Source organism: Bos grunniens, chromosome 18 (assembly GCF_055505025.1).
Source record: "Bos grunniens cultivar Pamir isolate PY7600 chromosome 18, Bosgru_T2T1.0, whole genome shotgun sequence".
Classification (NCBI taxonomy): domain Eukaryota; kingdom Metazoa; phylum Chordata; class Mammalia; order Artiodactyla; family Bovidae; genus Bos; species Bos grunniens.
This window is the reverse complement of record NC_141182.1, coordinates 35,295,963-35,322,120: the sequence shown is the minus strand read 5'-3', so window position 1 is coordinate 35,322,120 and position 26,158 is coordinate 35,295,963. Positions and strand designations below refer to the sequence as shown.

The 26,158-nt window shown below is 40.4% G+C and overlaps 1 protein-coding gene across 11 annotated transcripts in view; it reads right to left on the bottom strand.

Annotated features, from left to right (window-relative positions):
* Positions 1 to 256: 256 nt before the first annotated feature.
* Positions 257 to 26,158, bottom strand: part of CTCF (CCCTC-binding factor) — a 45,761-nt gene continuing 19,859 nt past the window's right edge. For 6 of the 11 annotated variants that reach the window (XM_086351158.1, XM_086351157.1, XM_086351156.1 and 3 more), the window contains 10 exons: positions 20,081 to 20,870; positions 19,570 to 19,740; positions 16,503 to 16,636; positions 14,120 to 14,240; positions 13,385 to 13,534; positions 7,755 to 7,915; positions 7,218 to 7,400; positions 6,260 to 6,395; positions 3,028 to 3,189; positions 257 to 1,745 (listed from right to left, as the gene is read on the bottom strand). In XM_086351158.1, coding sequence (XP_086207284.1) covers positions 1,561 to 1,745; positions 3,028 to 3,189; positions 6,260 to 6,395; positions 7,218 to 7,400; positions 7,755 to 7,915; positions 13,385 to 13,534; positions 14,120 to 14,240; positions 16,503 to 16,636; positions 19,570 to 19,740; positions 20,081 to 20,861 — 2,184 coding nt within the window. In that variant the 5' untranslated portion in view covers positions 20,862 to 20,870 and the 3' untranslated portion in view covers positions 257 to 1,560. The remainder of the gene's footprint in view (positions 1,746 to 3,027; positions 3,190 to 6,259; positions 6,396 to 7,217; positions 7,401 to 7,754; positions 7,916 to 13,384; positions 13,535 to 14,119; positions 14,241 to 16,502; positions 16,637 to 19,569; positions 19,741 to 20,080; positions 20,871 to 26,158) is intronic. The other 5 variants (XM_086351164.1, XM_086351163.1, XM_086351162.1 and 2 more) reach the window with 1 other exon arrangement.

The following is a 26,158-nucleotide window of genomic DNA, read 5'->3' as shown; positions in this document are numbered from 1 at the left end:
ATCCACTCTTTACATGGATCATGGGGGCTGGCAGCTATATAGACTCACATCTCTACTCATACATTTTGGGGCATTAAAACCTGTAGCAGGATGCCCTCAATATTCCATCACTTGCCAAGATCATCGCCCATCTGCTAGACAGAAGTGGTCATCCTGGAAGCACAGCTTGCTTCTGAAAGAGGCCTGCGCTGTCTGAGGTTATGCACACAGACCCCTCTGGGCCCCTGGTTAGGCAGGAATCACACAAGTGGGGGTGTTCGGAGCACTTGTTAATCCGTTATGATTTATTAGCTGTACAGCAGTAGATCCTCCTCCCCAGCTTTCAACCCCATTACATATTTTATTACAGGTCTCATGTTGGCGTCCTAAAATAATGAAAAATATCACACAGTACAGCTAAGTACAAAATGCATCAACCTAGAGTCTGATAGCTAACTGATGGCTCTCTTAAAAGCAATACACAGAAGAAAAAAGTGTTTGAAATCAGCAAGACTGAGGCTCTCTAAAAACACATTTTAAACATGTGACAGTTCATGTGCAAGAATCACTTTGAGTTGGTTTTGCTTCACATTATTATTTTTTTGAAGATCCGAAGTTTAAATTACTGACCTAGTGAAATTTCCTGGCCCAGCTTTTAAGAGCTGCTGTGACCCACTCATAATCACCCTTCTGCTTCAAGAGAGGATTTATAAAACACGAAACTCAGCTACGAACAAAGCAAAGAAAATGTAGATGGGAAATCATAACCGAAAGTTAATTGTACAAGGTTCAAATGCTGGCTCCATGGGTTGGAATCATGATGCTCCATGTGGGTGTCCGTCACGAGCGGGCAGCAGTCTCGGTGCTGTTCTGCGACATGATTGTGATCCAATTCCTTGTCAACGTTTACAAACTACCGTCTGTAGTAACTTAATTTGCAAGTAATTAAAATGCTGGGTTTTCTTACACTGCACTTCTTTTCAACCTCGTAATTAATGGAAAAGATTAAAATGTAAAAAAAGTTATTTACAAGCTTGACCATACCAGAAACTTTGCCAAGAAAGAGGCAAAGTCTTCAGGACAGAAACCAATCGTAGCATGCCATACTACTGGTGTGCAGCTGACTCCAAGCAAAGGGAGTCAGGGAAAAGCAAAAGCAAAAACCAGTTTAAAAGTCTAAGTCCTTCCCAAGTCTGCATTTACAATTAAAAACTCTCCTGGGAAGAAGACCATAAGAACTCTGGGAAACCCGGTGGTGGTTTCTGGAGTGGTTTACCATTGCAAGAGAGAGGGTTCAATGTCTCTGTTTCCAGCTAAGAAAACCAGGGAGGCGTGAACACTGTCCTCAGCACTTCACAGTAAACCCTCAGGGACTCAGAACATTCCATGATTTGCTAACATCAAACAGCAAGTTCTAGTTAAATCACATTTTCTAACATCATCCTTGAAGTTTTAGTTCTCAGTATGTTTGGTAAAATGATGCTTTTCCCAAAGCCAAAAGAAGAAAGAAGGGAGAAAATTAAGATGCAGGCCGTTTAAACACAGCCCAGAGCAGTCCTGGCAAGGAGCAAGGCCCCGCCATCACCGGTCCATCATGCTGAGGATCATCTCAGGCGTGAGGTCTCCGTTGGGGGCATCTGTGGCAGCTGGCTGGGCCTCCTCTTCCTCCCCCTCCGCAGGCTCTGCGTCTGGCTCTTTTTTGACTTCAACTATAATGTTCTCAATTGCACCTGTATTCTGGTCTTCGACCTGAATGATGGCTGTTGCTGGCAAAGAAGAGCATGAAGAAAACAAATGCTCCATTAAAGCCCCCAAGAATTGCAAGAGTCTTTTCAGACTTGACACTAAATGAAAGTGAGCAACACAGGAAAGCCTCAGTTTCGATATAGAGAACATCAATAAAAAAGATTTAATAACCTATAATGTGGCCATACACAAAGCCCAAATACTCTAGATAATACCAAAAAACAAAGCACTGACATTCCTCTTCATATGCCTCCCAAATCATGTATTAAAAATCTTAAGTTTTCCTTTATCTCATAAATTAGGGCTTCACAATAGTCAGTGTGACACAGGCAAAAAATGCAGACAGTACAAGACAAGGTATACTTCAGAGTGCAGGATGTAGGCAGGTCTGTTTTAGAGATGACCCACCTACAGCAAAAGAACCTGACATTTTAACAAATTTATCTGTGCCAGGTCTTAGTTGCAGCACACGAGCTTAGCTGTGGCCTGCAGGATCTAGTTCCCTGATCAGGGATTGAACCTGGGGCCCCCTGCAATGGGAGTGCAGTCTTAGCCACTGAACCTCCAGAGAAGTTCCAGAACCTGATATCTCTGCGTCTGAAGCTGTCCAACACTGAGGGTCCTACCACCAGTTGGTTCACTCAAATCTTTGTAGGTCAAATAGTTCCCCAACCACCCCACTGTAACAAGACATTTCGACATGGGGCTCAAGGAACATACTAAAAAAAAACAGATGGACGCTGCATTTGTTGAAGAAAGAAAGAGAATTGCCAGCTTTTAGGAGATTCATGAATAGAACAGAGACCTGAGACTCCCAAGAGCCTGCAATTACAAGGGCCATGTCCAGTACAGGACTGCTCCCCAATGTCCTCTCATAAATCAGGAAGCCAGCAACAGAATCCATGGGTCTGGGTTTCTTAGGAGGGACACTGTCATCATGGAAATCCCTTTATTCCTCCATCCTTTAAAATTTGGCTCTTATACATTACATTCATTACCATGTCAATTTTACCAGGTAAGACTCTGTTTTGTAAAACCCTCCCACACTGACAGTACCCATCTCATAGAAAGCACCCTTCAACTCTGGACTTTATCTTGCTGAAACTTAACAGTCCTCTAGAGACTTTCTCAGATGTTCCCCAATAAAAAACTAAAAAACTGCTTCCTAAGAATTTGTTCCCAGGGTGACCTTAACTTGTTCTCATGGCTCAGCTCCCACCTACCCAAAGAACAAGGACCCGTCTGGCTTCCCCACATGTTGGGAAAGGATGCCAGCCTACTGAGCTGAGACAAGCTACTTACGCTGGGTCTGTTTGGGCTGGTTGGTTCTGCCAGGGGGGCGTCCTCTCCGTTTCTTGGCAGGTGGTGGGGCTGGGGTCACTGGCTGGGGCTCTGGCTCGGGTTCAATCTCCACAGCAGGCTCCTCCTCATCCTCATTGTCATCCAAGTCTGGCTCAGCATTTTCTTCTCATGAAATCAGGAAGAAGAGGTGGTGGGTGGGGCAAGGAGACGAGTGGTGGAAGGAAAAGCAACACACAAATAATCACGTATTCTGTGAAGTCTACTTAAATATTTATTTTCATCGTTAACAGCCCATTTAAAAATTCCATTCACTGGAATTTTTGTTTTCAGCACTAAACAAAGTAAGCTCATATTAATGCTAAGTTAATAAGCAAATCAACTTGGATACCATTATTCATATTTTATGTGGACTGGATATTCTTTTGGCTTTAGATATCAAAATATTGAGTTTCAAATTCTTAAAGGCAACTCCAACTTATGCCAGCTATATAAATGCCCCCACCAAGTGGTGTTTTAAGCTGAAAATGAAACAAATGTTCCCTCTACCTACTATACACAGATAAAACAGGACACGAAGCCTGAGATGGACCCCTGAAGAGTGGTGGAAGATGTGTGTGTGTTTGTGTGTATAAAGTTCTTGAAGCACCGTGAGGCCCCATTTACTAGGAAAAGTGTTGAGGTCAAATTTTGGAATTTAATTCCCAGCTGTCCCAAACCTAGTAGGTCCTCCTAACTCCCTTACCTTCTCCCTAAAGCAATTACCACATAAAAGGAGAGGGAACTATCGTAGAAAGAACACTGATGAAGAGCCTGGTAATACAGTTTTGAGTCTCAGATCTCCTAAGTGTGTGACCTAGGATGATAACCACACTGAACCTCAGTTTCCTTGTGTAATTTCTAAAGCACTCTCAAGGATCACAAAGAGATAATGCCTGTAATTGTGCTCTGCAACTTACGTTCTACCACATCATCACAGATGCTTTTTACACTAGACATCAGAGTTTATAAAAATTCTCCATTATTCCATATAGGCTTCATTAAGTAAGAGGTATTACCCTCATTTTATAGAAACGGAGAAACTGAAGTGATTTATAAGGCACAACTAACCACAGTTTATGGGTGTTCTGCTGCCCACATCTGTAGGCAACTGAAGAGCTCTTGCTACCCCTCCCCCACTGCCATGGCACAAAAGATATCCTGCCTGCCTTCCTCCAAGAAGCACAGGTTACAAGCACATTCTCTTTTGCTCACACCAAATGTTAAAATTTAGAAATCTGTGGGTAAATGCCTGATCGTCAGGATAAAAAGCCTTGTCAAGTGACTGAAATCCTAAGTGAAAATGTGGGGAACGTACTGGTACGTGGCAGCGTGTCAAGAACGACATGCTTCCCTGCTGAACTTATTCAAGCCCCCTATTGCCTAAGTTGGCCCAACGCCTAGAAAGCTAAACAAATTCAGTCAGAACTGAGCAGGGGGCAGGGGGAGAAGCACACAAAGTTAATAGGGTCAAAAGCTTACTGGATTGGAGAGATTTTGGTTAAAAGCCTTGAAAATAGTATTAGACTCTGGTGGTCAATTTCTCTTGATGACCAACAGGCAGAACTTCTGGGAGGGAACATATATGATTCTGGCCTTCACCAGTCCAAACATTCTGGGATAAAGAGACAACAGGCCCCAAAGCTGTTCAACTCCTTCTCCTGTCTTCTCCAGTGCAGAAGACGAAAGGAGGAACCATAGAAACCTATTAGGAACTCTCATTAAACTGTGCAGCTGATTCTGGTAAAAGTACAATTAGGAGAATGGAGCTGGTCTAGCTGGGAGATGAACCACGGAAGTGACCATGGCAGTGCCATGAGAAAAAAGGCATGTCTGTGGCTGGAGAAGGTTCGGCAGCCAAGAGCTACTACAGGTGTCCTGAAGCTCAAGTTTATCTGGGCATCTCTGCTGGTTCTTGAGGCCCACTGACATTACTTGGCACCTCCCAACAGTCCACTCAATTTCTTTACCAAACAAAGGGATTCCACAATGATTCTCAGTAGTGTGTGATGTGCTTTTATAAAAATTAAAGTGAAAAAAGAAAGTTAAGCAAAGTGACATTTTAAAGGAGGCATTCACTTAAAACCCAAGATTTTCCACTAGAGAAGGCAGCAAAAATTAAATTACTCTTATGCTTAGATGAATATTCCCCCATAAAAAGTTCTGAATAGAAAAGTGAAGGCTTTTTTAAGATAAAAAACCAAAAGGGACTTCTTATATATTTAAATATAAAAGACCTAGTATTTTCACGAACAACTTTTATAATAAAACCAATAAAGTGATACATATATTCAGTTTTCAGAAATTTCATTTCCTTTCCCACTATTTCTGACAAAGCAACGTAGAAGACAAACTTAGAGCTTCTCAGAAATCCATCAGGCGTCACCTGTAAGCACCTTCCCCAAAACAGAACTCCTCTGCACCCTTTTCCACAAGTCTCAAACACTGAAGCCATGGATGCGCCTTCTCAACTAGGTGCCAGTAACCCAAGCATCCACATTATAAAACCTCACACTTTGGAATGAGTTTGTCTCATCAAATGTGACTCCTACATTACCAACACTCTTGTTCTCCACCCCATTTCATGAGTTTAGCACCTCAACACATATACCTTCTGCCTGGATTTCATGACTAACACCCCAAAGAACATCAATGTTAGGAAAACTGGCAAAGTTTTAAATTATAAATGGGGAGATTAAGGTAGGAAGAGAAAGGCTGACCTTCATGGATTTGATCAACACATCTCAAGGCTAGGCTGACACAGGCAGTCAAACCAGAAGTTGGTCAGGATGCTTAAGCAACCTTCTTCATGTCCATTAGATTCACTGCTCAAATCTAGACCAGCTTCCTAAATGTAAAAGCTATGAACATAGAAAAGAAACTCTGCTGGCCTTAGAATATCACTAATCTGAGTAAATTGAGTATAAAGATATTAATTTTGCTTCAGCTTTAACTGAACATAACATATCTTATCAAGCAATGGGAACACCATAAGGAAAAAAAAAAAAAAACTTGCTCTGGGAATAAGCTAACTGCTGTTGTAAATATATACACACATCAGGAAGATTAGAGGTTTAAAGGAAGCACGAGAGAGTGGCCTATCTCTGTATTCCAGCACGTCTTTACATAAATACACTGTAAACACTGCACCAAAACCTGCCACTTTTAACTAACTCAAGAAACAAAAGTCACTTACCACTGTCAGAGGAGTCCTCCTTTTTAGAACGCATCTTTCTCTTTCTTCCACGTTTACTCTTCTTCGTTTCTCCTCCATTTTCCCCTTCTACACCATCTGGACCAGCACAATTATCCGCATGTCTTGCCATAGTATTCTAACAAAAGGAACAAAATTCTCGTTCACATTACTAAAAAAGGTAAGATTAAAATTGGAAGTTCTCTTTTAGTTTAATAAAAAAAAACAATTGGGCGGTGGTTATCCATATTAAGTCTCAATGTTCTCCTGTCTGCTAAATGTGTCCTGAACATACTCTTCCTTTTCAGGGAAAATGGTCTCCATCTGGAGTGGGTGGAGAGAGAGAAAAGGGTGGGTGGGAGAGGACAGCTGCTCAGAAAATGGGGTTAGGTCCTCTGAGCAGGGGAGAATCAGACCAAGCTCCCTGTCCTGTGCAGACCTGACTAACATGACCCTAAGTGAAGGCAGGGGAGAAGGCAATGGCACCCCACTCCAGTACTGTTGCCTGGAAAATCCCATGGATGGAGAAGCCTGGTGGGCTGTAGTCCATGGGGTCACGAAGAGTCAGAAACGACTGAGTGACTTCACTTTCACTTTCCACTTTCATGCATTGGAGAAGGAAATGGCAACCCACTGCAGTGTTCTTGCCTGGAGAATCCCATGGACAGAGAAGCCTGGTAGGCTGCAGTCCATGGGGTCGCACAGAGTCGGACACGACTGAAGCGACTTGGCAGCAGCAGCAAGTGAAGACAGACCTGTTAAAAATACTGAGTTCCCCATCAGTGGAAAGGTTCACACATGGACATGTGTGATGTGGTGGGGTGGAAATGACTGACCCTTTCCAAATGATAGTTTATCTCTATAATCTCAACGGAGAAAACTGCCCTGCTTTGCAACAGAAGATCAAGAACATGGATGGTATCAAGAACTGTAAGGGAGGAAGTCAAGTTCTGACTCTTACCCGGCGTGTAAATGTTTTCCCACACTTAGAACAGACAAAGGCCGCAGGGACAAAGTTGGGGTCATGATAGCGTTTGAAGTGCATGTCAAGGAGCTGTTTCTGACGGAAGGTCTTGTCGCAGTGGCTGCAGGCATAAGGCTTCTCCCCAGTGTGGGTGCGCTTGTGCATGATCATGTGCCTCTCCTGCAAGAGAACGAGGTGAAGGAAAGTCTCAGATCCTGTCTTAGGGCTGCTATCTCCCACCACCTGCATGCGTAACTCTAAAGACCTTTCTCTTCCAAGGGTCCAGGCCCAGAACCGCTTGCTGAGAGGATAACGTAAACCTGATCGGGGTACAAAACTGCTTCCCCAAATCCTAGCAGGTACACTCACTTCTGCTGCTTCTATAGATCACTCCCAAGCATCAGGCCCCAGTACCAAATTCTTCCCTTCTCTCAAGTCCTGGACTTAATTTCATATAAGGTATATATAAAAACCCTCTGATAAAACCCAACACTGATGAGACATCAATTGTTTTCTAACTATGAAGGTTCCTACCTGTCTACAAGCGTAATCACACTGATCACACTTAAAGCGCTTCTCGTTCTTGTGTGACTTCTGGTGCTGGATGAGGGCATAGCGCTCATGAAACACAGCATCACAGTACCGGCATTTCTTGCCCTGCTCAATGTAGGAATGCTGCTTTCGCAAGTGGACACCTTAAAGCAAAACACAAAGCCCAGGCCAACTTGTGAAAACACAAACATCTCAAAGAGTTAAGAACACATTTCTTTCTGCTTCTGAATATAGTTACTCTGGCTGCTATATAGAAAATGGAAAAAAAGGAGTAAAAAGACATGGAGAGACCAGTTGAGACGTTAAAACTCAACAGGTGAGGGAAGGTGGTAGTTTGGAGATGGCAGTGGGTATGGAGGGAAGGGGACCTGACGAGAGACCTAAGAAGCTGAATCAACAGGACTTAGTGACTGACCAGAGTGAGGAAGAGAAAGGTGGGTATCAGGAATGACCTCCAGGTTCCTGGCTTGGAAAACTGAGCAGATGGTGGAGCCACTTACTGAGACAAGGAGTAAGTGGAACAGGGCTGAAGCCTGAGCTGTGTGTCTGCAAGGGGGCAAGGACATTTAGAGTTGAGGGAAAAGATTAAGGAGAACTTGAAAATGAAGGTAAAGAGGCAATACTTGATCATGTAAATGTTGCCAGGACACAGGAGAATGGGATCAGGGCAAAGGGCAGGCCACAGACACGAAGAGTGACACAAGGTCTCTAGAAGCCGATGGGGAAAGAGGATGAATGCGGGTAAGTTACACATCTGGAAAGAGGAAATTTGAAGTTTCAACCTGCTGCATTTTCTGTGTATCTAAAGTAAGAAAAGAGGTTACATACTGAGACGAAGGAGGCAAAGAGAAAAGGGAAGGAAGATTAGAGGTTTAAACAAAGTTAATGATTTACCCTACTGTCATACGACTTCCCACATAGCAGGTGCTCAAGAATCTGTGGAATGAACGGGACACAGCTGATGAGGACAAACAGCTGGAAACTGAGGAGCCAGCTGCGTTTAGGGTCAAGAATTTATGGCTCAATCAAAGTGCTATCACTTCCAACTTTTGTTGTTGTTTAGTTGCTAAATAGTGACTTCTCTGAGACCCCATGGACTACAGCCACCAGGCACTTCTGTCCATGGTATTTCCCAGGCAAGAATACTGGAGTGGGTTGCCCTTTCCTCCTCCAGGCATTGGCAGGTGGATTCTTTACCACTGAGCCACAAGGGAAGCCTCACATCAAACTTAAAGAGGGCCAATTCTGGGGAACGGAAATAGGTAAGAGAAAGGGATGGCGTATTTTTTTACTCCCTACACATGTTCACTATATGAAGACTTTTTATACATAAATATATCATTTAAAATAATTCTTAGACTCAACTTCTGCTCCTCAGATAGAGAGACCTAACAGTTAATGTCAAAGACTTTATGTTTTTATTAAATATTTACAATAATAATTCTGTAAGGTTGGAATTATTCCTATATTATCAGTTAAAAAAAAAAAAAAACCTTATTAGAACAGTAAGTATTTGGAGGTGAATCTTGATCTGGTAGGTCTGCCTCCAAAGGCCATGCCTTCCTGTGTCCCAAGGTGATGAATCTTAATTATTGCATATTAATGTGAAATCAGACCTGCTTTAAAGAGGGAACACAAACTTGTTTGGGAATGGTTTGGGCAGATAACTATTATTTGACAGTTCCTTAACTACCTCATAAAGAGTTTATTATGTAAGGTCTAAGAGGTTATCATTACAAGTGCAGGCGGCTTGTAACAGAATCAACAGAATGATCTCTGTTCGTTTCCAAGGCAAACCATTCAATATCACAGTAATCCAAGTCTATGCCCCAACCAGTAATGCTGAAGAAGCTGAAGTTGAACGGTTCTATGTAGACCTACAAGACCTTTTAGAACTAACACCCAAAAAAGATGTCCTTTTCATTATAGGGGACTGGAATGCAAAAGTAGGAAGTCAAGAAACACCTGGAGTAACAGGCAAATTTGGCCTTGGAGTACAGAATGAAGCAAGGCAAAGGCTAATAGAATTTTGCCAAGAGAACGCACTGGTCATAGCAAACACCTTCTTCCAACAACACAAGAGAAGACTCTACACATGGACATCACCAGATGGTCAACACTGAAATCAGATTGATTATATTCTTTGCAGCCAAAGACGGAGAAGCTCTATATAGTCAGCAAAAATAAGACTGGGAGCTGACTGTGGCTCAGATCATGAGCTCCTTATTGCCAATGAAGAAAGTAGGGAAAACCACTAGACCATTCAGGTCTGACCTAAATCAAATCCCTTATGATTATAAGTGGAAGTGAGAAATAGATTTAAGGGCCTAGATCTGATAGATAGAGTGCCTGATGAACTATGGACGGAGGTTTGGGACATTGTACAGCAGACAGGGATCAAGACCACCCCATGGAAAAGAAATGCAAAAAAGCAAAATGGCTGTCTGGGGAGGCCTTACAAATAGCTATGAAAAGAAGAGAAGTGAAAAGCAAAGGAGAAAAGGAAAGATAAGCATCTGAATGCAGAGTTCCAAAGAATAGCAAAAAGAGATAAGAAAGCCTTCCTCAGCAATCAATGCAAAGAAATAGTGGAAAACAGTAGAATGGGAAAGACTAGAGATCTCTTCAAGAAAATTAGATACCAAGAACATTTCATGCAAAGATGGGCTCAATAAACGACAGAAATGGTATGGACTTGACAGAAGCAGAAGATATTAAGAAGAGGTGGCAAGAATACACAGAAGAACTGTACAAAAAAGATCTCCACGGCCAAGATAATCACGATGATATGATCACTCACCTAGAGCCAGACATCCTGGAATGTGAAGTCAAGTGGGCCTTAGAAACCATCACTACGAACAAAGCTAGTGGAGGTGATGGAATTCCAGTGGAGCTCTTTCAAATCCTGAAAGATGATGCTGTGAAAGTGCTGCACTCAATACGCCAGCACATTCGGAAAACTCAGCAGTGGCCACAGGACTGGAAAAGGTCAGTTTTCATTCCAATCCCAAAGAAAGGCAATGCCAAAGAATGCTCAAACTACCACACAATTGCACTCATCTCACACGCTAGTAAAGTAATGCTCAAAATTCTCCAAGCCAGGCTTCAGCAATATGTGAACCATGAACTTCCAGATGTTCAAGCTGGTTTTAGAAAAGGCAGAGGAACCAGAGATCAAATTGCCAACATCTGCTGGATCATGGAAAAAGCAAGAGAGTTCCAGAAAAACATCTATTTCTCCTTTATTGACTACACCAAAGCCTTTGACTGTGTGGATCACAATAAACTGTGGAAAATTCTGAAAGCAATGGGAATACCAGACCACCTGACCTGCCTCTTGAGAAACCTGTATGCAGGTCAGGAAGCAACAGGTAGAACTGGACATGGAACAACAGACTGGTTCCAAATAGGAAAAGGAGTACGTCAAGGCTGTATACTGTCACCCTGCTTATTTAACTTACATGCAGAGTACATCATGAGAAACGCTGGGCTGGAAGAAACACAAGCTGGAATCAAGATTGCCAGGAGAAATATCAATAACCTCAGATATGCAGATAACACCACCCTTATGGCAGAAAGTGAAGAAGAACTAAAAAGCCTCTTGATGAAAGTGAAAGTGGAGAGTGAAAAAAGTTGGCTTAAAGCTCAACATTCAGAAAACGAAGATCATGGCATCTGGTCCCACCACTTCATGGCAAGTAGATAGGTAAACAGTGGAAACAGTGTCAGACTTTATTTTTCTGGGCTCCAAAATCACTACAGATGGTGACTGCAGCCATGAAATTAAAAGACGCTTACTCCTTGGAAGGAAAGTTATGACCAACCTAGATAGCATATTCAAAAGCAGAGACATTACTTTGCCAACAAAGGTCCGTCTAGTCAAGGCTATGGTTTTTCCAGTGGTCATGTATGGATGTGAAGAAAGCTGAGTGCCGAAGAATCGATGCTTTTCAACTGTGGTGTTGGAGAAGACTCTTGAGAGTCCCTTGGACTGCAAGGAGATCCAACCAGTCCATTCTAAAGAAGATCAGCCCTGAGTGTTCTTTGGAAGGAATGATGCTAAAGCTGAAACTCCAGTACTTTGGCCACCTCATACAAAGAGTTGACTCATTGGAAAAGACTCTGATGCTGGGAGGGATTGGGGGCAGGAGGAAAAGGGGACAACAGAGGATGAGATAGCTGGATGGCATCACCGACTCGATGGACCTGAGTATGAGTGAACTCCGGGAGATGGTGATGGACAGGGAAGCCTGGCGTGCTGTGATTCACGGGGTCGCAAAGAGTCGGACACGACTGCGCGACTGAACTGAACTGAACTGAAGAGGTTATCATGCAAGTATAAAACACTCAAGGTTTTCATTTGCATCAGGATAGTGAATAAATTTAAAAAATCGAATAATCCAAACAGTGGCCTAACAGTTAACACGGTGCCATGAGATATTACTGGTTTAGGTTTTAGTTTCTATATGGTAAGAACAGTAAAACTCTTTCGTTTATCTGAGAACAGTACTTAAATTTTTCTAAAATCCTTTCTACACCAGAGTAGGATGACACATGACCCACTGGATCTTATGTGGAATCCAATGGCCTCTACTTCAAGCTCACAGTTTCATCTTAAAAATGTTTTATGTTGGTCTGCAGTTTGTTCAATATAGTCATATTAATGTAAAAATGTTTTAAGATACTAGTTCAATTGTATAACTTTACTCAAAACCTTCTGAGTAAAACCAATGCTGCAGAAAGACAGTCAGGTTTATGACCTGGTTTGGTATGCTCCTGATATGACCTGGGTACTTATACATGCCCCAGTGTGAGAAGCAGCCCTAGAGAATTCCCGAAGACTCAAGTCCAGCTTTGCCCCTCATAAGCTGTGTTGTATCACTTTGGTCAAGACACCTGGTTATCACCTACAAAGCTCGAATAAATATGCCTTGATGACTTCATATGGTTGCTGTGAAGATCAATTAAGTAAAAAAGTAAAATAAAAGTATAAAGACAACCTGAAAGGTACAATTTATCTAAATGCATTATTATTTTGTAGGGAGCAGTGCATTTTGGACAGAGAACAGACTGGGGCAGTATTTTTAACTATTTTAAATAAGAAACACAAAGGGATAAATTCAGGTGACCTTATCCTAAAATTTCTACCAGTAAACTCTGCCTTTATATTAACTGTAGCTTAGTTATGTACACAATTACAGCTATCACCAAATCAATATAACAGTCTAATTACCTAAAGAAAGTACAAATATTCTGGGGGAAAAAACCCCCCAAACTGAAGTGGACTGACCTTAGTTCGAACCATACTATGTTACTTCTCTATTTGGGGACTTTTAACATTACCAATGAAGGCTACTAATTAAAAATACACTTTTCTCTCATTATAGTTGCCATTTATTTATAGATGAGCTATAGTCAGGAAAAACTTTTGTAGTGTAGCTTCAGTAAGAGAAAGAAGAGACAGAAAAAAATAGCATAAGCAATGACTTTTATTAAATAGCAGGCCATTCACAACACACAAAACTCACAAAGTCAGAAAAGGAAGTAACCTGTGATCATTATCTTCATAGAGTTGTCAAAATTTATTTTTCATTTGCCACTAGTTGACTTACCCAGATCACTTTTTCGGGCTATGACAGTGTCACAATGGGGACAGTGAAATTTGGCCACATTTTCTGTGTGCTTCTGTAAAATGTGCATCTTCATGGTACCACTTTGGGTAAACCGTGCATGACAAATATAACATTCATAAGGTTTTTCCCCTTCAAAGAAAAAATACAGAATGAACAAATTAGACGAAATGACTAAATAACTACCATTTAATTGAAGGGTTACCAGGAGGCAGATATGCCAAGCCACAGAGGATCTACAGTTCTTAACTCAGGAAGGATGAGGCTCAGGCCCACTGCCTGGCTCAGGCCTATCTTGAGAGATGAGTAAGAAGTCCCAAACTGTGGCCACCACCTCTGCTCGGCCCAGCTCTGCCACAGAGTCCTTCATGTTAATAAGAGTAGTTTCTACAGCAGTACTTACCTTTGGAGGAGAACAGATGGGATGATAGCAGGAGGACCTGCAAGTTTTTCTTTTTAGAAAAAGACTGTACTTTGAAAAACTGACAAGCTGGGTTAGGTAATCTACCCAGACTTCTAACAGTAAAAAATTTCCATGCTCTGGTGTATATTCAGAGCAATGAATTCTGAAGGTATGCCAGAGAACATGTGTCAATTATATACTATTCTCATGCCCGTTTCCATTTGGGTAACTAATGAGGGTATGTGGTGGTTCCCAGGGTGCCATGGGATCCACTAAAAAGTGGTTCATTAATGAAAGCAAGGGAGAAGTCCTACCTGAATGGGTTCGCATGTGCCTTTTCAGCTTGTATGTGTCCCTGCTGGCATAACTGCACAAGCTGCACTGGAAAGGACGCTCCCCAGTGTGAGAGCGAATGTGACGTTTTAATTTGCTGACCTGAAAAAGCAACAAAACCTCTTAAACCTGTATTAACATAGGTTACGACATGAACACCGTGGGTCAAGCCCAAAAGCTTTGGTTTTGGAAACTGAAATTCGTAACAGAAAAAGTCTAAAGGACAGTATTTCTTCCTCTTTAACTGTTGCCTCTAAAATCCCTATCATAATCTAAGGAAGTGGGTAAAATGGATAGGGCATGAGTCAAGATGAGTTACTATTAACTGTTTAGGCTAGGTGATAGGTCCATGGGGTTGTGATATACTATTCTATCTACTTCTTTTATATGTCTAAAATTCTCCAGAATACTTTTAAAATAATTCATGCTTATTTATGGATCAAGTTGCTAACAAACGTGAATCCAAGTTTATAAGTGCATTTTAATTCTCCTCAGTCTCTCTTTCTTTCAACAGCACTTCCCAGACAGGCCAGGCACCAGCGGCCTCTCACCTTCCTCCCTATGGACTTATGCTTTTCATCTTCAATTGGGTATCTTTCCAACAAAAGAGTGACTCTAAGGAGGGTTTCAAATACTAACATTTGACTTGAAAATTTTAAAAAGTGTTCCATTTAAGTGTTCCAATTTTTACACTAAAATCCCCCTGTACTTCTACACAGTAAAAATTTCACACACTCTCTAAGGCTAAAGAATGGTTCCAACAATATTATTGAATAATTCTCTTTCTAGGACTATAGTTCAGTTCAGTTCTAGGACTTATCACATATTAAATTCCTGTACACCATAGGATCTATTCTTTTTCAGCCAACTCTTTTTTCTGGCTCCAATATCACACTGTCTTCATTTATCATATAGTTTTACAGTAGCCAACAGCAAAAGCCCTTCATTCCCTTTTCAAAATTTTTTAGTCATTCATATATACACTTCCAGTTGGAATTCAGAATCAACTTGACATGTGTATTTATTAATGTCCTTTGGAAAATTCTGAGACATTTTCTTCTTATAGGTATTAGGTGCTTTTTGCTGTTCAGTTTACCCCCAGGTCATTTTTACTGCTGTTAGAATTTGAACCTGTTTTCTAGTATAGGTATTGCATAAAATAAGTCATTAATTCCAGTGTATTCACCTTGGATCTGACCACTAGACTGAACTCAAATGCTCTAGGTTTTTCAGCCAACTCTTAGATTTTCTATGTAAGAAAATATGTCTGTAAGAAAAGACAGTTTTGTCTTTTCATTTATAATTCATTACTTATTTTATGCTATTATCTAGGATTTTAAATACAATGTTGAAATTCTAACTGTGATGGGTATCTTGTTTCAAAGTTACTTAGACTGGGTTTACTATAGGCTGCCAGTAGATACTTCTCATAATAAAAACATTTTCTTCTACACTTGACTTGCTAGAACTTTAAACAGTATCAACTATCAAATTTTATAGTTTTTCAATTACGGAAATGATCATGTGGTTTTTCTTTAATCTCTCAATGTAGTACACACCAATAATTTCCTAATGTTAAATTACTCTTGCATTTTAGATATATTCTATTTAATAATCACATTTTAGTAATACTCTATTACTAAATTTGGTCTGTTAATTTATTTAAAATTTTGGCTTTTCTGTGAGAAAAACATACAGTTTTCTTTTTAGAAGTATCCTAATCCAACCAGTCCATTCTGAAGGAGATCAGCCCTGGGATTTCTTTGGAAGGAATGATGCTAAAGCTGAAACTCCAATACTTTGGCCACCTCATGGGAAGAGTTGACTCATTGGAAAAGACCCTGATGCTGGGAGGGATTGGGGGCAGGAGGAGAAGGGGACGACAGAGGATGACATGGCTGGAAGGCATCACCGACTCGATGGACGTGAGTCTGAGTGAACTCCAGGGGTTGGTGATGGACAGGCAGGCCTGGCATGCTGCGATTCATGGGGTTGCAAAGAGTCGGACATGACTGAGCGACTGAACTGAACTGAATCCAGTTTTGGTAACAAGGTAACCTCAAATAATTATGGTGAGAAAATCTTCCATTTTTAAAATACTCTTGGTATAGTGACTTGTTTCTTTGCAGTTTGGTAGAATTTGCCTGTAACATTAGTAACATGTGGATTAGTACTCTTTTTTAATGGGTAAACCTTTCACACTCATTACAAATCTTTCTTTCTAGTGGTGGGGAGGAGGAGTGGTAGTAATCTAGTAAGATACTCTATCTTGTATTATGAGGATATGAACTACCCTCACACAGGAGTCAGGATCTTCTTAAGAGAAGGAACCAACAAGGAGCTGAACTTCTACACTGAACTTACTTCTACACTGGCGTAATCGCACATGGAACACTTAAATGGCTTCTCATGGGTGTGTTTGTAACGACGATGCCGCACCAATTCTCCACTAGTCACAAAGGCCATATCACAGTCTGGGCACTTGTGAGGACGAGTACCTGGACAAAGGAGGACATAACAGAAAGACAAGGACATGGTTAATTTCAGAGCTCAATGTGTGGCACAACTGCAGCATGAGGCTGGACCCTGGTTATCTCACCGACCATGCCTGAGAATAGCTCCAAAAGCTATGGGTAAGCCCAGGTGACTTTATAACACCAATTTCAAAATATTAAAAACACATGCCAAATGTTTAGTTTTTCTTAATTACCATTTTGAGTCTGCTGTCTTTGAATACAAAATCATTTTTATCCCTATTTTGTGAATATTCTGATCACTATGGATTAAAGGTTAATAGAAATACCTGTTTCAACCCATCTAAAAAAATACAGAACACATCTTTTAAACCTTAATAGAGGTCACAGAATTAATAGTCATTTGACTCAAGATTCTTCTACACATCGAAACTTACTGTATTGAAATTATATATACAGAACCAGTGAGCTGTCCATATTGACCAACTTTTTCTTTAAAAAAAAAAAAAAAAGAAATATAATAACATGTTTTCTATTTTAATTTGGTTTCATAAGGTAGAGATTTACCAAAGGCTTTAAAAGTATATTGCCTTTTATGTTATGTGATTTAAATAGACTGTTTTCAAATATCCATATCTAATATTCTGTGATCTGAATGTTAACTCATGGAATATTTAAATATTTTTTGAACTAATACTATATTTTCTATGGACTTCCCTCGTGGCTCAGACGGTAAAGCATCTGCCTACAATGTGGGAGACCTGGGTTCAATCCCTGGGTTGGGAAGATCTCCTGGAGAAGGAAATGGCAACCCACTCCAGTATTCTTGCCTGGAAAATCCCACAGACAGAAGAGCCTGGTAGGCTATAGTCCACGGGTTCGCAAAGAGTCGGACACGACTGAGCGACTTCACTTTCACTTATATCTTCTGTATTTCTTGGTTTTTTTCTTGTTTTATTTTTCCTTTCACTGAGATAATCTTATTGTTTTTAATATGTCTTCCCATAGTAGCCTCATAATGTAACATGACTTTAGAAGATCTTCTCTAGCCACTTTATATTCTGAACACTGCACTTGAAATATTATGACCAAGTAATATTCACAACAAAGAGATAAAGCTGACAGCAGAACACAGTACTGTTTTTATAGGTTATTATCATCACCATCTGTAATCGTGGGTAAGAAGTGAACAGCAAAGTCATCTCAAACACCAAAATCAAAGGCAGGCTACCTTTGAGAATGGAATCAGGAAGACTCACAATGTTATAAATGGGACCAGCCATTTGCAGAAATGATTTTCCCAGAGATTGAGAATACTGGAGAGGGCAATGTGTTTGGATATGACAGCAATTATTAGAAAATTTCAAAGAATGTTTTTATTCAGTTTGCTTCTTTAGTTACACTGAGGATTAAGAGTGAAGGATAGAGTTCTTATGTATGAAAAATGTACAGTCTGGAGATACAGATAGGTAAGTAAAACAACAATTAACAAGAGAAGGAAAGCAACATCAATTCCTATTAGGACACGGTAAGCTGAAAACAAAGAATTTCCAATGTTTACCTAGCATTACCAAAGGGGGAGAAAGAGGCCTGCCTCCGATAGACCTAAGCATGGCAATTAGGAAACAAGCAGACACCGCTGTGGGACATGAATTTTCATCAGGTTGTACCACATGACCGACTATGTCCCTCCGCTCAAGGTCCACGCTCACCAGGACACCGTTCAATTGCTACAGCATCTGGACATAGGCAAGGGTGCCCCCTAGGATGCAATACTATTGCATCTACAAAATAAAAAGGTGCATTCTTCACCATAAACTGATGTTCTGTTATGCTCCTGACTCTTGAGGGTTTGGTTAGTATGAATTAGTCCTGCCAAATCACTCGTAAATAGCCAAATTTCTTATTTTCAAAGCTGAGGACTTGACCATGACACAGTGCCCACATCAAGGCACTCCCATTTTGGCAGTCCTATAATGTGTTCAGCTGCTTTTATCCAGTCTTCTGCCTTTTCCCTAGGATTTTCAAACTACCAAATAAAACATATTATCATCGTCAAGAGTCTGGGTAGAAACTAGGGAGTTGGTGAGAAGTGACTAAGTCACATTAACAAATACACTACTGCACAGCATACTGCTTATAGGCCAACCCTTACTTGATCATGTTCATCAGACAACCAACACATCAGAGAAAACAAGAGTCGTCATATAAAATGAGGTGGAGAATCTGGATAGAAGAAAGCTATTCTGCATGAAGAATCAGGTGAGAGAAGTTTCTATTTGCACTTGGAGCCAATTATCAACACCATAAGTGTGTAAGAACCCAGAAGAGAGTCTCAGCAGAGCTTCAGCCCACAGTTCTCCCCTTTAGTGACTCCAGAATCTGACCACGGTCTACACGAAGCTAATATTAGAATATTAAGTATGTGTGGACCATGAATGAACAAATGTTTGAAATGCTGGGACAGTGTCTTAAATTTTTCATTCTGGGTTTATGAACTATGGCTTATTCTTTGAGGTAAAACAACCAGAAACCATGGTTTTTACAGAGGACACATTTCTATTTCTAATGTTCTTCCTCATAGTGCCTGGCAATTGTTGCCTGGGATTTTGGGGGGTTAGTTTTTGTCAGTGTTGTTAAAACTTTAGCAACACAATGGTGATGTCCCTCAGGAAATATTATAGATTGGAAATATCATAGGTTGGTTAACTACCACAGAAAATCTTTACCTGAATCACCATCCTTACATAATTTGGATTATTTCCCATAAATTTTCTTTATATTTGCCCATAAGTCCACTTGCTTACAATAAATCAAGATTACAAAAAGGGTATCAAAGAAAGAACAAAGAAGTCTTACCACTTTTACTCCCACTGGAATCAGCTTAGAAGATATTTAAAACTCAAGTTTAAGCCTTTGCTAAGCTGTAGTCCCCAACATGTTTATCCAGCACCTACCTGTGTGTGTGTTAAGATGATTCCTCAGAAGGGTGACTGTTCTGAATGCCCTGCCACAGAGATGGCACTTATGTGGTCTCTCATCAGTGTGACTTTTCATATGCCGATCCAAATTTGAACGCCGTGGACATGTGTAACTGCAAAGCTCACACTGGAATGTCTTCTTTACACCTATATGCAAAATAAAACACTTACTTGTTGCAGGGTTTCAAAATTTTTAAGATTAATCCTAAGCTTAAACTTCTACAGATATATTTTGTTAGCTTTTTATAACTAAACCCAATTAAGTCATATTTAGTCATAATTATCTCATGCTACCAATAGATTTCTTTCTTTTCAGGACTTAAAGTACTCAATCTGAAAACACTTCTTTTAGACTGGCTAAAAAAATTGACACCACATCACAATCTTTAAAAAATAAATCCATTTAATATAAAATAATCTACATATGTACTGTTATGTGCTTTATCCCAAAATGGTTTTGAGAATATAATGGATAAACTTATTTTACCTTTCTTTTTAATTTTTGTTGGCTTTGGAGGCTTCATGTTACCAACCACTTTCTCTGCATTAACCTCTGACAGCAGACCCTCCTGCTGCTCTTCCTCAAAATCATACACAGACACATCCACATCTTTGCCCTCCTCTGTGTAACGCAGTTTGCTCTTTTTGGTTTTCTTTGTTTTTTTGGCTGGTGGCTGATAGTCTGGGTCTTTTTGCCAACTAGGATCTTCCTGAGGCGGAAGTTCCCCTTGCTCTAGGGTCTCCACCTCTCCATTGGCCCCCACTTTTACCACTTGAAACCCTTCAGGCAAAGGTAAGGTGTGACATATCACAGGTTCACTTTCTGCAAGGCCCTCTTTAGACACTTCATTCTCATAAGCCCCCTGAAGTTCTTCTACTGAAGTGGTAGCAACAGGTACAGTCACAGGAACAGGTACTTGTACAAGCTGAAGCTCTCCTATGTTGATAGGCTGTTCCTCCATATTTACAACCTGCAAGGTTATAATCTGGGTATCGTCCACGGCAGCCTCTGCTTCTGGAGCGACTGCACCCTCCATGACTTCAGTCTTCATCTGAAGAAGGGTAGGATCCAGCTGTTCCATCATCACCATCTGTACACTGCTATTGACATCCTGGACCACCTCACCACCATCAGTCTGGTTCTGGGGAAGGTGGCAAGCGTCCTCTTCCTGGCCCCCTTCCCGGCGTCTCTGGTAAGTCTTTCTCTCCTTTCCTTTAATGAAAGTTTCAGACTCTTCCACAATGGCTTCAACCGCCTCACCTTCCATTTCCCCTTCCTTTATTAAGGGAGAACACAGATTGTTATTTAAAATAAAATTTATCTAAACAAAAACATACATTTTAAAACAAAAAAGGACCACCAATGTTTGTTAATATTACAAAAAGACAACAGATATTATGCACCTCTTGGTAGAAGAAGGGAATACTATCTACAAAGTAGTCTTTTAAGACAAAACAAAAAAATCTTAAATCAAGCCTCTAGATCCAACTACCAATTAACAGGAAATTGGTGACAGAGGATATTAATTTACACTTCAGGGATGAAATTCATGAAACCCAAACTAAAGGAAACTGCAGGAATAACTACTCATTGTCTTCTGTAAAGAAATCAACAGGAAGAAAAAAAAGATGTGAAGGATACAGGGAGAACCTACAGATCAGTGGTTCTTATGCCAGGAGACATTTGGCAAGGCCTGGACATGTTTCTGACTGTGTGGATAACAACAAACTGTGGAAAATTCTTAAAGAGACGGGAGACCAGACCACCTGACCAGCCTCCTGAGAAATCTGTATGCAGGTCAAGAAGCAGTTAGAACTGGACATAGAACAACGGACTGATTCCAAATTACAAAAGGAGTACGTCAAGGCTGTATACTGTCACCCTGCTCATTTAACTTATATGCAGAGTATATCATGCAAAATGCCAGGCTGGATGAAGCACAAGCTGGAATCAAGACTGCTGGGAGAAATATCAAATAACCTCAGATATGCAAATACCACCACCTTTATGGCAGAAAGTGAAGAGGAATTGAAGAGCCTCTTGATGAAAGTCAAAGAGGAGACTGAAAAAGCTGGCTTAAAACTCAACATTCAAAAAATGAAGATCATGGCATCCGGTTCCATCACTTCATGGCAAATAGATGGGGAAACAGTGGAAACAGTGACAGATTTTCTTATCTTGGGCTCCAAAATTACTGCAGATGGTGACTGTAGTCATGAAATTAAAAGACACTTGCTCCTTGGAAGAAAAGTTTTGACCAACCTAGACAGCATATTAAAAAGCAGAGATATTACTTTGCCAACAAAGGTCCGTCTAGTCAAGGCTATGGTTTTTCCAATAGTCATGTATGGATGTGAGAGTTGGACTATAAAGAAATCTGAGCACCAAAGAACTGATGCTTTTTAACTGTGGAGTTGGAGAAGACTCTTGAGAGTCCTTTGGACTGCAAGGAGATTCAACCAGTCAATCCTAAAGGAAATCAGTCCTGAATATTCATTGGAAGGACTGATGCTGAAGCTCCAATACTTTGGCCACCTGATGTGAAAAACTGACTCACTAGAAAAGACCCTGATGCTGGGCAAGATTGAAGGCAGGAGGAGAAGGGGACGAGATGAGGGTGAGATGGTTGAATGGCATCACCAACTAGATAGACATGAGTTTGAGCAAGCTCTGGGAGTTGGTGATGGACAGGGAAGCCTGGCATCCTGCAGTCCATGGGTTCGCAAAGAGTCGGACATGACTGAGCGACCCAACTTGACTTGGACATGTTTCCGGTTGTCACTACTTGTGCAGGTAAGCTACCAGTATCTAGTGCTATATAGTGGATAGAGGCCAGAGAGGTTACTAAGCATCCTCCTCTGCACAGGTGAGTCTTTCGCAACAAAGAATTATTGGTCCCCAAATGTCAGTAAGTGCAGAGGTTGAGAAACCCCGATACAGACAAAAGAAGCTTAAGAGATACAGCAACCACAATCTATGGATCTTGTTTGTATTGTTTCAAAACAACAAATGTTATTTAAAAATGCCATGAGACAACGGGATTCAACTCTGTCTGGATATTTGATATTAAAGTTATTAACAAAACTGGTTTACATCTTACACATTTCTTACATCTGGCAGACAATCTGTTTTTAGCTAAATTCTCCCTTAGAAAACAAGTCATCGGAATGCCTTTTCACCATGCTCTTCTTTTTCTCTGAGCCAGAGTCAGAACTTGAATCCGGAGTCCAATGGCCCTGCTTGTAAGCTACCACACACCTCCACTTCCTGTCTCATATCATCATCTCATACCTGAAATACATTCATGTATTTCTCTTCTCTGTAAGACCATAAGTTTGTTGAGGACAGAGACCATGTATATAACAAGTAGTTTTTACCCTTTAGCACTGTGCCTAGGTTATTAAGAACACAATAAATGCTAACTGAATACATAATAGAAAATAGAAAAATCAGTTTCTCTCTGATTTATAGTTTCTGGCTCTTACATCTTCTGAGTGCTGAGAATACCTAGGTATCTAAGAGTAAAATGAGTCTGTGCAATGTCCAATTCCTATCAATAAACTGACTTAACAAAACCAATAAGTATATAAAAGGTTAATTCAAAATTAAAATTTAAAGTGTTTTGTATTCTTGCTCTCATCTTAAACAAAGCTTCTGCCATGCCTATCAGAGACCCGTCTCTTCAATTCAGGTACCTTAACACTATCCGTAATAGCAGTCAGAGAAGGCTCCTTAAGTCAGGACCACCTGCAAGGTAGTACAAAGACCAAGATTATGCAGACTTGATCCTGCGTTTTAGGAGTTACTGTCTAACAAAACAGAGAATAGGTACAATGGCTCAAGGTCAAAGAAGGTAGGTTTGGCCAGGTGTGAGATCAAGATGGGCAGGACTTTTAAAGGCAACATGGTGCATGTGTGCACACACATGCTTAAAAAGCATACAATAGAGGAAAGAACAGAAAGAGGAGAAAGATGTGTTGGTTCTGGCCATAGACTGGATGGTCCTGAATGACAAAATATTAAGACTATACTCATTTGGTTGTCAATGGAAATCACATATGCTTTCTAAGCACTGAAAATTGAGATTTACTTGATTCATAAAGAACAGTGCTTGATTTCTTCAACAAAGTGTATCTGTATATTTGCAAAGAGGAGAGATGTACTGACCCCAGATAATCTATTCAGATTCATGACTGGTTGGTCTTTAAGCCATTATTTTTCCTTGAATGTATCTGCTGATAAAACAACCACACTATTATGCACTTAAATTTTTCTCAAAATAATCTGTTTCCCCAGTGGGTTTGTTAAAACTCTTTGAGGGAAAAAGCCAGGGTTGAAGCAACCCTACATATTTGGACTGATTCAGCAAACCTCACTATCTGCATAGAACAAAACCAAGCCTAATGGAAAACCTTGTGGGTTACTGGGCTTCCCTGATTTCTTCTGCCATTACCTACTTTCCTTAGCCCCTTGTATTCAACAACCAAGAGTATACTACAATGCTCGATGCAAAGACCTCTTACTATCTGTTCCATTAACAGGACAAATATAACAAAATGCTACCACAGAACATGAGGGTCAAGGGACATTTGTGAAGTGCTTTATAATTTGCCTATAAATGAAAAATGTCTGAGCATGAATGTGCTAGCATTTTTATAAGATTTTATTTATATTTCTGATAGTGAAAAACTACTTTAGGCATGATCCTAGCTATAATTTCTTTTATATAATCACTACTGTTCAGACATATCATTCTTGGGATAAGAATGTTCTATACTAGAACCATCCAATAGAAACGTGAGCTACATACATATAATTCAAATTTTTCCAGTAGCCATATTTCAAAGTAAAAAGAAACAGACAAAATCAATTTTAGTAATCTAACCCAATATATCCAAAATAGTATCATTTCAAGATGAAATCAATAAAAAAAAGTTGAGATACTGTACCTTTTTTTTTTTTTAAATAAGCCTTTGAAATCTGGTATAAATTTTATAGTAAATCTCAATTTGAACCAGTCACATGGTAAATTCTCAACGGCCACAAGTGGCTAGGTGCTACTGAGGACCAGGAACACTGGCTTAACCTCAGAACTTCTAAAAACAGAATTTCAGGCTCTATCCTTGACTCACAGAATTACAACTTGCAATTTAACATATCCCCGAATGGTGTCATATATTAAAGTCTGAGATGCACTACTTTATACTATTACTTTCCTCATTTCCCACCCCCCCACAAAAAAACTTCCTAGGCCATGATGGTCTGAAATCAATACCCCAACAGATGATGATAACTTCAATGCTGGAGTTAGGAACAGAGAAAAGAATGCCCCACCCATGATGGAAACATTCTTGGAAAAGTATCAAAAAACAAAAAATTTCACACGCTGTAAATGCTAATGCTGGCCCTGCCACAGAATCACTACATAACCCAGGCTATTCAGATATCCTCAACAATAAAACTGGTGGAGGAAAAGCATTTAATCTCTGAGCTCAGTGAGATTTTGTAGCACACAACAATCTGAAGAACAATGAAAAACCCATCTTGTCTCTGCCATGAATTTGAAAACTTAAAATACTAGCAATCGCTTGTAAACAACCAAGTCCAACCCAAAAGAGGTTGTGGAATTATAAACCAGGCAGAAAGAGAATTGGTGCAAAGGAATCAAATTGAAACCAATTATGCTGCCTGGGAGTTGAGCTGACAAGAGTACCCTCTCATCATGAATAAACACATGGCATAAGGTCCATGAACATCACCATCTATTCAGGGTCTTATAGCAGTAAGTTCTATTTTTACAGAGAAAAATCAGACACAAAGTAGCAAGCCACCAGCCTCTCCCATTCACAGCTTGGAAGTCCCAGGGCATGCCTTCCAGGAGTGGATCCTCTACTTCCTCTGGGGGTGGGGGGTGGGAGTGGAAGGGAAGGAGTCTACCAGTCAGTAACTCGCCTAACAGGCTGGCAGGGGTCTCTCTCCCCACTCCCTGGAGACTGTGCTATCCTAGCTGTTTCACCCCATTAGTGGTTTGGATCCATCCTTTCCCTCCTCCACGGGCTCAGCTGTGCCTCCCGCTTTCCACTCAGTTTCTGTTGAGTCTGTCATATTCTTGGCCTCTCTGCTTACTTGAGTCAGGTGTGCTTTCTAGGTTCTGTCAAATCTTCTAGTGGACCAATGTCATTAAGAACAGGTTTACATTAACCTCTGGACAAAACTCTTTTAGATTATCAAAGTATATTAGCTTATTTATAGAAGTCTGAAAAATGAAGCACAAATAGGACTTAAAAAAAATTGCTCACAATTTCTACACCTAATCACCTAGTACTTTGATGCTATTTTCCTCTTAGAGATGTATTTTTAAATATAGATGAAACTATATACATAAAATTTACATACATTTCTATATGGCTTTGTGGTGTTTTAAATACTTTATTAAATACCTTACTAAAAAGGACTCCACTCCCAACTCAACCCTCTCCAGTCTTGCTTGATACACAAGCACCATTCACCAGGAACCACACCAGCCAACCTGAAGGTCTTCCCCTCATCCTCAAACTCAATTTT